Source organism: Lepus europaeus, chromosome 16, assembly GCF_033115175.1.
Source record: "Lepus europaeus isolate LE1 chromosome 16, mLepTim1.pri, whole genome shotgun sequence".
NCBI classification, from domain to species: domain Eukaryota; kingdom Metazoa; phylum Chordata; class Mammalia; order Lagomorpha; family Leporidae; genus Lepus; species Lepus europaeus.
In genome coordinates, this window is record NC_084842.1 from 49,896,147 (window position 1) to 49,908,810 (window position 12,664).

Here is a 12,664-nt window from a genome sequence, read left to right on the forward strand (position 1 = left end):
AATATATTTAACAGGGATCACTTTTCAGTTAAATTTAAACACCTAAGAATAATTGTGTGTTAATTAAAGAGTTCAATCAATAGTATTAAGTAGATCAAAAAAATACTAAAAGGGATAAAGTATTAAGTTGTTCATCAACAGTCAGGACAAGGGCTGATCAAGTCACTGTATCTCATAGTGTCCATTTCACTTCAACAGGTTTCCTTTTTGCTGCTCGGTTAGTTGTTACTGATCGGACTGATAAATACATAACTTTTTTAAAAAAGAAAGGTATAGTTATTACTGAAGAAGGAATGGAGACAGCGAGTACCTGGGGGGAGGATAGGAGATTGCAATTATAAACAGGATGAGCAGGTGGACATCTCTGGGAAGATGGCATTCACTTAACGGCTTGAAGGCGTTAAGAAAGCCATGTAGATCTTTGGCTCAGCCAGTGAAAAGCTTTTCACAAAGAGAAATGGCAGGGGCAAAATGCCCTGAAGCTGAAGCATGTCTGACAGGCTCTAGAGCTGTGCTGTCCTGAACAGTAGCCACTAGCTACATGTGGCTCTTTGAATTTAAACGGAAGTTCAGTGAAATGAAAAATTTCAGGTCCTCAGTATGCACTTGCCACATTTCAACTGTCCACAGCCACCATATTGAACCCTGCCGGTATAGAACACATCTAACATCATAGAAAGCCCTGTTGGCAGCGCTGTTGGCAGGATGAGCAAGAAGGCCAGCACTGATGGAGTGGACTGGGCAAAAATGAGGTCAGAGAGGATAAAGTGATACAACTATGTGTGGTTTTGAAGGCTCTTGTAGGTTCCTGGTCTTTTCTTCTGAGAGAAATACAAAGTTTGAAGGGTTTAATTAAAAGACTAAGTGGTGTGATTTGACATTTAGAAGACCCACTTTGAATAACGTTATTACTCTTATAATAATCCAGGCAGGAGCCGGCACTGTGGCACAGTGGGTTAAAGTCTGGCCTGAAGCGCCGGCATCCCATATGGGCACTGGTTTGAGACCTGGCTGCTCCACTTCCGATCCAGCTCTCTGCTATGGCCTGGGAAAGCAGTAGAAGATGGCCCAAGTGTTGGGGCCCCTAAACCCACATGGGAGACCCGGAAGAAGCTCCTAGCTCCTGGCTTCAGATTGGCACAGCTCCAGCCGTTGTGGCCAACTGGGGAGTGAATCAGCGGATAGATGACCTCTCTCTCTCTCTCTCTCTCTCTCTCTCTCTCTCTCTCTCTCTGCCTCTCCTCTCTCTGTGTAACTCTTTCAAATAAATAAGTAAATTTAAAATAAAATCCAGGCAAAATATGATCAAAGGCAGACATGGGCAGTAGTGGAGGTGACGAGGATTTCCACCTTCTGTATGAATTCTGAGGTTGGAACAATGTGCTGGTGAAAACGATGCAGGGTATGTTATTATGAAGACAATTAAGTCGGGAAAGCGAGTTGTGGTTGGAGCACAGGGAAGGCAGAATTCACTTGGAGACTGGTTTGACTTTGACTTGGCGATAGTACTCCCTATTGAAAATGGCCAATGGGCCACCAGAGAAGTGAGAGCTCAGAGGAGAACAGGCCCTGAATAGAGATGGGAGCTTCATCCTGGTCCTGTAAAAGACAAAGCAGCAGAGGAGAATGAAGAGGGCGTGTCAGCATGCCCACGTGACAGACCACAGGAAGCCCCAGGGGAATCATGGAGCCTGGGAAATGACCACAGAGCTTGGAAACTCACTGGCTGATGTGAGTGTGGACTCCACCTCGCTCCTGTGCAGTGGGCGAAGGTGCGGCTGTACTGAGATAGTTTTAAGAACAGGGGAATGAGCTGTCACCATGACAGGAAACTGATCAAGTACGGCATTTCTCAGCACTGTTCTCACTAAAATAATCACTTAATTTGTTCCAGGCAAGTGCTAGTGTCTTTTGTGTTAAGCAAAGTGACCAACAATGTTCTTTGTAAAATTCAGAATTTAAGGCCGGCGCCGTGGCTCAACAGGCTAATCCTCCGCCTTGTGGCGCCGGCACACCGGGTTCTAGTCCCGGTTGGGGCGTCGGATTCTATCCCGGTTGCCCCTCTTCCAGGCCAGCTCTCTGCTGTGGCCCAGGAGTGCAGTGGAGGATGGCCCAAGTGCTTGGGCTCTGCACCCCATGGGAGACCAGGAGAAGCACCTGGCTCCTGCCTTCGGATCAGCGAGATGCGCCAGCTGCAGCAGCCATTGGAGGGTGAACCAACGGCAAAAAGGAAGACCTTTCTCTCTGTCTCTCTCACTATCCACTCTGCCTGTCAAAAAAAAAAAAATTAAAAAAAAATTCAGAATTGAAGTAGGTCACAGACCAATTTTAAAAAAGAGGAATAGATATATGAGGATTTGTTATTCTCAGCCTTCTGAGACGAGGTAGCAAACGGGTCCTTTAAGTGGTGAGGGGAGCACACTCTTTTGTGACAAAGAGGTCATTTTAATCTCCCTGAATTCTTCTTTTTGGAAAAGTAACGTCCAGAACTGGGTCTTTAAGGGGAACAAAAGGAAGAAACACCAAATACCAGACAGGGAGGTCAAGAAGAAAGCGGCAGCTCTCAGAAGGAACATCACCCTCACCCAGTGCAATCTCTCCCTTGAGGCGGACGAGGTTCTGAGACCCAGACAGCTTACATACATCGCCCAGGCCATCCAGCTACCGCTCTACGCAGAGCCAGACCTAGAACCTCGGCTGGGAGCTACTGTCCAGTCCACAACTGTCTGCCTCACTGCTCTGCTTGCTATGCAGGAGCGGGAACCTCATCCTCAGGGCCAGTGGACCCGAGGTCAGAGTTCTACTGGTACTCTGGCCGCTTTCAGGGGTCTGGATTAATGAGACTTGAGGAGTGCTTATGTGTTTGGTGACGGAACATTGCCTCCTTACAAATGCCCCGGCAACAGCCCTTCTGCAATTTGTCTTGGTGTTGAAATTGTGCCTTAATCGCCATGCTGACCAGCAAATAAGCAAAACCTGCAAAGTTAACAACCACTTAACTCACTCCTGAGTACCATCTCAAGGGGGTATGCTTATAAAAATCCATTCTGAGATAACCCCTGGGTGTCCTCAGAGTGGGAGGCTTGCAGAAGCAGGAGTGTAGTGACACAATCGTTGTGAGGTGTGGACTGCTCTGGCGGGGGGCATGAGAGGGAGGGAGGCAGGCGTGACCAGACCCGTCCCAGGTAGCCAGCCTCCCCGTTGCTAGGGCCGACAGCGTCCTTGGCTACCGCGCCAGGAAGGCGGGCTTCCTTCTCCAGGGGAGCCCCGCGCTCCGCGGGCCGTGTCCCCACAGCGCCGCCAAGCGGTCGTGGGGGACACGCGCCCTTGCGGGCCGCGACCCCAAGCGCGAGGCCGAGGTCCACGTTCGCGATCACAAGCACCGGGTGTTTGCAAAGCCGCCGCCGCACGCCACCCCTACAACTTTTGCAGGGAACCTAGGAAGGGCGAGCGGCGGCGGCCTCCCGGCCCGACTCACGTTATACTCTTTCGCCCAGGTCTCCAGCTTTCCCTGCAACAGTCGTAAAGATTCGTTCGAGACCAGCCTCCTCAGGTTCTCCGCCATCGCTCGCTTTTCCGCTCGGCCCCGCTCTGGAGATGGAGACGCGGAGGGGACGAGGCGGTGGCTTCTTCAGGTCCGCGGGGTGGTAACGGCGGGGAGCGGGGTGTCTTCCGCGGGGGCTCAGAGCGCCGCAGGTGTTTCCATCCTCCCCCTCGGGTCGGACCGGGCAGGGTTCGGGAAGCCGGGGGGGAGGTGCCCTGGGCCGCAGCCGCCGCGCCTCATCCGCCGCCCGGCGCGGTCTCCTGGCTCCCCCGCCGCCCCCGCCCCGGGGCCCGGCCATAAATACCCCGGCGATGATTAAACAAACCTTGACGTCGTAGCAACGCCCGGGCGCCCCGCCCCGCCGCGCCCCCAGCCCCGGCGCGCAGGGCCGCCCTCTGCTGGCCCCCGGGGGTCCGGCCCGGCCCGGGCGGGCCATGGCGCTGCCGCTGCCGCTGCTGCTGCTCTTCCTCCTGCTGCTGCTGCTGCTGCTGCTGCTGGCCGAAGGCGAGGGCGCCCGAGCCGCGGGGACCCGGCACGGGGCTGGGGGCTGCCGGGCGCCGAGACCCCGGACGGCGGCGGCGCGACCGCCGGAGGGGACGAGACGGGCCTCGGCGCGGGCCTGGGGGCCGCCGGAGCCTGGGAACCGACGTCGGGAAGTCCCCTTCGCCGCCCCTTCCTTTCCTCCCTGCACATCTAGGGTTTACTAAATTGTCCCGGCTCCCTGCTTCAGCCTTCTGCCGTGTTCCTGGGCCTGCAGGGTGGGGGCCCAGGACGATCCATGTTAGCTGCGGCACGTTCACCAATCAGTTACCACTCAGGTTTGGGCAACGTTGGTGCCGTCGAGTACCGGGAGTGCACCACACAGCCATGTGGTGCCTGCGACCGCTGCGGCCATCACGAACCGCAGGAGCAGGCCCTGATTTCTCCGTCATCCAATCGCGTGCTGATTGTAAAGCATCCTTACCCGCTCATTAAAGCCGTGGCGCTGGAGCCGGGCTCCCTGTCTGGTTAGCTGGGGTAGCTCTGGCCCGCTTCTTTGGGCATTTGCCAATATGTGGACATTGCTTATTTCCAAGTAAGGGAAAATTCAGAATCTTCACGACCTCTTGTCTTAATTCCTCTTCATGACAGTGATGTTACCATCCATTAGGAAAAGGAAAACGAAAGGCTCATTTACAGAGCGAGTGCTCACAGACCACAGAATAAGGATTCTAAGTCTATAATGTGTTATCATGGCAGAATAAGTACCAAAGCAAAATGCTAAATATTCTTGTTACACCGTCTTTCTTTAAATACATACTTATTAATATGTAATATTAATAATAATATATAATATTAATTAGTGTGTATTCAGATATTATACACATAAAGAAGAAAGGGAATGGAGAAGAACTCAGATTTTTTCATTTGAAGCCATAATTGCATACTTGCATAGGCAGTTGGAATCCTTGAACAGTCCTGTTTGCTTATTCATAAAATCCAAATTGGAACATTTGCTTAAGTCAGGCAAATTAGACAGAATTCCTTTAGCTGGCTGTGGGCAACTTCATTGGCTTCTAATGCTTGGTTTTCTCAATCTATAAAAGAAAGACAGTTATTTATTATTATTATTGTGTTTGATTATGAGACAGATAATTTATATGAAGTACCTAGCACAGTATTTGGCATGTACTGTAGTAAGTGATGCATGCTATCATCACTGTTTTTAGGAATGTAGATCACAGTGTTCAATAAAGAAAATGGGTAATGGTTGAGCAAATCTGTCAATGAAATGTTTCTCAATAATAATCTTGTTTTTGAACAACATTTAGTACCTGGGAATTCTCACTATATAATGATAAATGAAAGCAGGACACACACCCATATATATAGTGTCAAATTATAGAATGAGAATCCAATGGATGAATATAGGTGATTTTAATTTGCTCCTTTATACTTTTTTTAAGATTTATTTATTTATTTATTTGAAAGGCAGAGTTACAGAGAGAGAGAGAAAAGGAGAGATGGATGGAAAAATCTTCCATCCACTGGTTCACAAATGGCCACAATGGCCAGGGTTGTACAGGCCCAAGCCAGGAGCCCTGTGTCTTCCACATGGGTACAGGGGCCCAAAGATTTGAGCCATCTTCCTCTGCTTTCCCAGGTTCATTAGCAAGGAGCTAGATTGGAAGTGGAGCAGCTGGGATTCTAACTGGTGACCCAATGGGATGCCAGTAGTACAGGCTGCTGCTTAACCCACTGTGCCACAGTGCCAGCCTCTACTTTCTTGATTTTAGAAATTTCTACCGTGAACATGAGTTGGTTCAATAAACTCTTTTACAGAAAAAAGTTACCAAAAACAGTTATCCAAAAATTTTCCTACCCTTGGAAAAATGTTAGCCAAAATACCAGTATTTAAACTGCTGACTCAAAAAAATGTTTTCATCAAATGTTCATATTGCTAATTGAGTAGTGAGACTTATGGAGCCCGAGGGTAGCATGGATGTTTGAAATCATGTTTCCAGATGTTGTCTCTACACATGCTGTAGTTCTACAGCTAGACTCCTGACCCTTACAGCCTGCGGTCATTCTTAAACACACCAGCCCGGGAGCGTGTCTTGTGCATAGGGAGAACTTCGTGCTTACTGGTAACAGAAAAGCATACTCCTTCCCTTCGATGAAAGTCCAAACAGGAAATGTTCTGTGTGTGCTTTCATTCATTATTTACTCCCACGACCTCCAAAAAAGCATCTGAGATTCTTTACAAGACTTGTGGATAGTATCATTATTAAATTAGAACTGTTTTTTAAGGAAGAAGGAAGTATGCCCCACATATATGCCTCTGTACTAGGATTTAGCCTCACTGTACACTTCTTTTGCAGCATTTTTGAAAGCCAAGCAGAAAGGAAAATGAGTTGTGTGATTATGATTATTTGATTTTAAAGTATACATGTCAATTCTTTGAATGGGAATACATTTTCCAAGTACCAGTTCTAAAGTGTTTATCCTTTCCAAGAGTCTAGAACAACAGAGATGAAAAGTGTCTTTAATAACTGGCTTTTAGAGGCAAGCGTTGTGGCACAGCGGGTTAAAGCCATGGCCTGCAGCTCTGGCATCCCATATGGGTGCTGGTTCAAGTCCCAGCTGCTTCACTTCTGACCCAGCTCCCCTGCTAAGATTGTCTGGGAAGGCAGTGGAGAGTGGCCCAAGTCCTTGGGCCTGTGCACCTCTACATGTGAGAGACACAGAAGCTCCTGGCTCCTTGCTTCAGCTCAGCTCAGCTCCCACTGTTGCAGACATTTGGGGAGTGAACCAGTGGATGGACGACCTCTCTCTGTGCCTCTATCTCTCTCTCTAACTCTGTCTTTCAAATAAATAAAATAAAGCTTTAAAAACAACCTGGCTTTTACAGAACTTTTTATCTTTTAAATTTAAATTTATAACTTTTAAATTGAAAAAGAATTTTGACATACAAATTGTACATATCTATGAAGTACTATGTGATATTTCATTACATGCATATATTGTGCAGTGTTCAATAAGGTAAATACATCTGACTTTTCAAGCATTTAATATTTATAATGAAAACATCCAAAATCCTATTTTTTAGTTTTTTTTTTTTTTTAGAGAAATAGACAGTACATTAATATTATACCATATTGTGGCACAGAACTTCAGAACTTCTTACTACTATCTAACTATAACCTATCACCTGTCAATCAGCCTTTTCCCAGCCTTCCTTCCTCCCTTCCCTTCCCAGCCTCTAGTAGCTACCATTATATTTTTAACTTTTGTGAAAGAACATATTTTTAGACTCTACATAAAAGTGAGATCATGTGATATTTGTTTTGTCATGCTTAGTTTATGTAACTTAACATAATTACCTCCAGTTCCATATATGTTGCTGAAAATAATGAAATTTCATCATTGTTATGGCTGAGTGACATTCCTTTGCATTTATATACCATGTTTTCTTTCTTTACCGGTGGGTGCACTCTTGGGTTGTTTCCATTTCTTGGCTTTTATGAATGGTACTGTGATAATCATGGAAGTGCAGCTGTCTCTTCCACAGGTGGATTTCATTTCCCTTGGATAAATACCCAGGAATGGAATTGCTGGATCATATGCTGGTTCTATTTTTACTTTTTGGGGGAATGCCTACACTATTTTTCACAATGGCTGTACTAATTTACATTCCCACCAATAGTGTGCAAGGATTCCTTTTCCTCCAAATTCTCACCAACACTTGACTCCTTTTGTCTTTTTGATAACAGCCAATCTTATTGGGGTGAGGTGACATCTCACTGTGGATTTGTTTTTCATTTCCCTGATTTGTGATGTTGAACATTTTTTTCATGTGCCTTTTGGCCATTTGTATGCATTTCTTTGAAAAATGTCTGTTTATGTCAGCTACCCATTTTTGGGCTAAATTATTTGTTCTTTGCTGTTGAGTTGTTTGAGTTCCTTATAGATACTAGATATTAGCCCCTTGTCAGATGGATAGCTTGTGAATATTTTCCCCCATTCTGTAGGTTGTCTCCTCATTTTGTTGGCTGTTTCCTTTGGCTGTACAGGAGCTATTTAGTTTGATGAGATTTTATATTTATTTCTTATTTTATTTCCTTTGCTTTTGTGATGTAATCCAAAAAATTCTTTCCCATTCCAGCATCCCAAAGTGTTTTCCATATGTTTTCTTCCAATAGTTTCAAAGTTTGAGGTCTCATCTTTAGGTTTTTAATCCATTTTGGTTGATTTTTGTACATGGTGAGATATGGGTATCTAGTTTTAACCTTCTGCATGCAGATATCCAATTTTCTCAGCATCATTTATTAGAAAAGACTGTCCTTTTTCCAATGCTTGCTCTTGGCACCTTTGTTAAAGACCAGTTGGCTTTAGATGCATGGGTTTACTTTTTGGGTCTTTATTCTGTTCCATTGGTCTCTGGATAGGTTTTTATGGAATACCAATTTTTTTTTTAAAAAGTATAGCTTTATGATATTTTTAAAGTTAGGTAGCATAGTGCCTCCTGCTTTGTTCTTTTTGCTCAAGATGACTTTGAGTACCTGGGGTCTTTTGTGATTCCATGTAAATTTTAGTAGTGTTTTTTCTAGTTCTTTGAAAAATGTCATTGGAATTTGAATAGGGATTGTACTGAATCTGTAAATTGCTTTGGGTAGAATGCACATTTTAACTATATTGATTTATCCAATTCAAGAACACAAGATATCTTTCCATTTCTTTGTGTCAGTTTCTTTCATGGTAATTTATAGTTTTCCTTATAGAGGTCTTTCAAATTTTTGGCTAAGCTTTTTCTCAGACTTATTTTATTTATTTATTCATTTGTTTATTTATGGTTATTGGAAATCAGATCACTTTCTTCACTTCTTTTTCAGATGATTCATTGTTGATGTTTTACAACACTACGGATTTTTGCACACTGTATCCTGAAAGCCTGCTTAATTTGTTTACTTGTTCTAACGGCTTTTTGGTGGAGTCTCAGGAATTTTTTGTACATAAGATCACGTCATATGCAAACAGTGACAGTTTTACTTCCTCCTTTCCAGTTTGGATGCCCTTTATTTCTTTCTTTTGCTATTTGCTCTACCTAGGACCACCAGTACCATGCTGAATAAAAGTGGTGAAAGTAGGCATCCATGGCTTTTACCAGATCTTAGAGAGAAAACCTTCAGCTCTTCCTCATTCAATATGATGTTAGCTGTTGGCTTGTTGTATATGGCCTGAATTCTATTGGGAGACATTCCTTCTATATCTAATTTGATCAGAGTTTTTACCATGAAATAATGTTGAATTTTAACAAATGGTTTTTCTGCATCTATTGAAATGATCATATGATTTTTGTTCTTCATTCTGATGATGTCATATATCACATTTATCAATTTGTATATGTTGAAACATGCTTGTGTCCCTGGGATGAATCCTTAACCCTTAAGCATGATGCTATTGGATTCAATTTGCTAGTATTCTGTTGAGATTTTTGCATGTATGTTCAACAGAGTTATTAGCCTGTAGCTTTCTTTTTTGTTGTTGTTTTTGTGTCCTTGTCTGGTTTTGGTGTCAGGGTAATACTGGCCTCATAGAATAAATTTGGAATAACTCCATCACCTATTTTTTAAAATAATTTTAAAAGGACAAGTGTTAATTCTTCTTAAGATTTATTTATTCATTTGAAAGTCAGAATTAGAGAGAGAGAGAGAGAGAGAGATCTTCCATATAATGGTTCACTCCCCAGATGGCTGTAACCTCCAGGGCCAGGCACATGAATGCCAGAGGCCCAAGTACTTGAGCCATCTTCCACTGTTTTTCCCAGACTATTAGCAGGGAACTGGACTGGAAGTAGAGCAACCAGGACACAAACTGGTGCCCACATGGGATGCTAGCATTGCAGGCAGCCACTTTACCAGCCAGCTATGCCACAATGCTGGTCCCTGTTAATTCTTTAAATGCTTGGTAGAATTCAGCAGTAAAGTTATCTTATCTTGGCCTTTTATTTGATGGGAAATTTTCATTATTGATTCAGTTTCACTACTCACTGTTGGTCAGTTTAGGTATTCTATTTCCTCATGATTTAACCTAAGTAAGGTTTATGTGCCCAGGAGTTTGTCCGTTTCTTCTAGGTTATCTAATTTGTTACCATATAACTATACATAGTAATCACTAACGATCCTTCCTGCCATGTCAGGGTTAAGGTCCCCTTTCTCATCTCTAATTCTTTGTACTTGAAGCTTCCTTTTTTTTTTTTTTTTTTTAAGTCTAGCTAAGTCTAGCTGTTTATCTTTTCAAAGAAGCAGCTCTTCATTTAATTGATTGTTCATTTGTTTAGTTTCTGTGTCACTTATTGGTGCTCCGAGTTTTACTATTTTTTTCCTTCCACCAGTTTTTTTTTTTTTTTTTTTTTTTTTTTTTTTTTGACAGGCAGAATGGATAGTGAGAGAGAGAGGTAGAGAGAAAGGTCTTCCTTTTTGCCATTGGTTCACCCTCCAATGGCCGCTGTGGCCGGCTCATCGCGCTGATCCGAAGCCAGGAGCCAGGTGCTTCTCCTGGTCTCCCATGCGGGTGCAGAGCCCAAGGACTTGGGCCATCCTCCACTGCCTTCCCGGGCCATAGCAGAGAGCTGGCCTGGAAGAGGGGCAACCGGGACAGAATCTGGCGCCCCAACCGGGACTAGAACCCAGTGTGCTGGCGCCGCAAGGTTCCTTCCACAAGTTTTGAATTTCATTTTTTCTTGTTTTTCTGGTTCCTTGAAGTACAGCAGTAACTTGCTTATTTGAGATTTTTTTTTTTTTTTTTTTTTTTTTTGATACAAGCATTTGAGGAGTTGTCCTGCGAGGCTCGCACCGTCAGGGAGAGTGGGACGATGGTGTTCTCCCACAAGAAGCACTGGGAACAGGCTTCGGTGAACATGTTCATCTTTATTAACGACTATGTACACTTTTAAAAGGCAGGCAGAAGGGGTGTAATTAATTCGGGACAACACTAATTCTTTTTTTTTTTTTTAGATGTATTTATTTATTTGAAAGTTAGAGTTACTCAGAGAGAGGAGAGGCAGAGAGAGAGGTCCTCCATCCGATGGTTCACTCCCCAGATAGCCGCAACAGCCAGAGCTGCACCCATCTGAAGCCAGGAGCCAGAGCTTCTTCCAGGTCTCCCACACGGATGCAGGGGCCCAAGGGCTTGGGCCATCTTCTACTGCTTTCCCAGGCCATAGCAGAGAGCTGGATCAGAAGTGGAGCAGCTGGGTCTCAAACCGGTGCCCATATAGAGGATGCTGGCACTGCAGGCAGCAGCTTTACCCGCACACCACAGCACCAGCCCCATTTTGAATTTTTAATGTATACTCTTTGTATACTGCCTGCCTTTTGACATTATAAGGTAGTAATTATAATTTTTGTTAGTCTTCATAGTAAAGATATAAATTGTATACACAACATATTTATAATATTAGAGCATTCTGAAATTGTAGTTACTCTTACAGGTGAATTTTCTACCTTCTGATATTTTCTTCTTGTTAGCATCTCTTTCAGTTTGAAGAACTCCATTTAGCATTTCTTGAAAGAGCAGTTTAGCAGCAATAAATTTGCTCAGCTTTTGTTTGTCTGTGAATGTCTTTATCTCTCCCTCATATCTAAAGGACAGCTTTGCCAGATACAGTATTCTTGGCTGGTAATTTCTTCAGTACTGTACAAGTCTCACCCCACTCCCCCCTGGCCTCTAAGGTTTCTGTTGAGAAATCTGCAGTCAGATGAATTGAGACCCATTTGTGTGTTATTTGCTTCTTTTCTCTTGTAGTTTTTAGATTATTCTTTATCTTTGAAATTGGAGAGCTTGGCTATACTATGTCCTGAGGTAGGCTTGAATCTGCCTGGTGACCTTGGACTTTGCTGTATCATTTTCTATGTTTGGGAAGTTTTCTATTATTATCCATTTGAATATACTTTCTGCTCCTGTAGCATTCTCAAGTCCCTCTTGAATACCAATAACCAAAATATTTGCTCTTTTCACACTATCCTGTATTTCCTATATGCGTCTTTCATTCCTCTTGATTCTTTTTTCTCTTCCAATTATACATTTTCAAGTAGCCTGTCTTTGAGCCCACTGATTATGTCTTCTGTTTGATCTTTTATTGATGCTTTCTCTCACATTTTTAGTTAGCATACTTTTCAGTTGAAGGATTTCTGCTTGATTTTGTTTAATTACTTCCATATTGTTAGAACATTGAATCATTACTTGAATTTCACTGAGTTTCCTTAAAAGAGCTATTATTTTAAAGATTTATTTATTTATTTATTTGAAAGTCAGTGTTACACAGAGAGTTAAAGAGAGGGAGGGAGGGAGGGAAAGAGAGAGAAAGGTCTTCCATCCGCTGGTTCATTCCCCAGTTGACTGCAAAGGCTGGAGCTGAGCCGATCCGAAGCCAGGAGCCAGGAGCTTTTTCTGGGTCTCTCATGTGGGTGCAGGGCCCAAGGACTTGGGCCATCTTCTACTGGCTTCCCCAGGCCACAAGCAGAAAGCTGGATGGGAAGAGGAGCAGCTGGGACACGAACCAGCGCCCATATGGGATGCTGCACCACAGGCAGAGGCTTAGCACCCATATGGGATGCCAGTACTGCAAATGGCAGCTTT

The 12,664-nt window shown here is 44.0% G+C and overlaps 1 protein-coding gene across 5 annotated transcripts in view; it reads right to left on the reverse strand.

The window, feature by feature from the left end:
- SPATA18 (spermatogenesis associated 18) overlaps window positions 1-3,801 on the reverse strand; it is a 41,183-nt gene extending 37,382 nt beyond the window's left edge. For all 5 annotated transcript variants that reach the window (XR_009868189.1, XM_062213068.1, XM_062213065.1 and 2 more), the window contains exon 1: window positions 3,479-3,801. Coding sequence is in view for 4 of the 5 variants with exons in the window: in XM_062213068.1 (XP_062069052.1) it covers window positions 3,479-3,565 (87 nt within the window). In the remaining variant the exon portion in view is untranslated. The remainder of the gene's footprint in view (window positions 1-3,478) is intronic.
- Window positions 3,802-12,664: the final 8,863 nt, after the last annotated feature.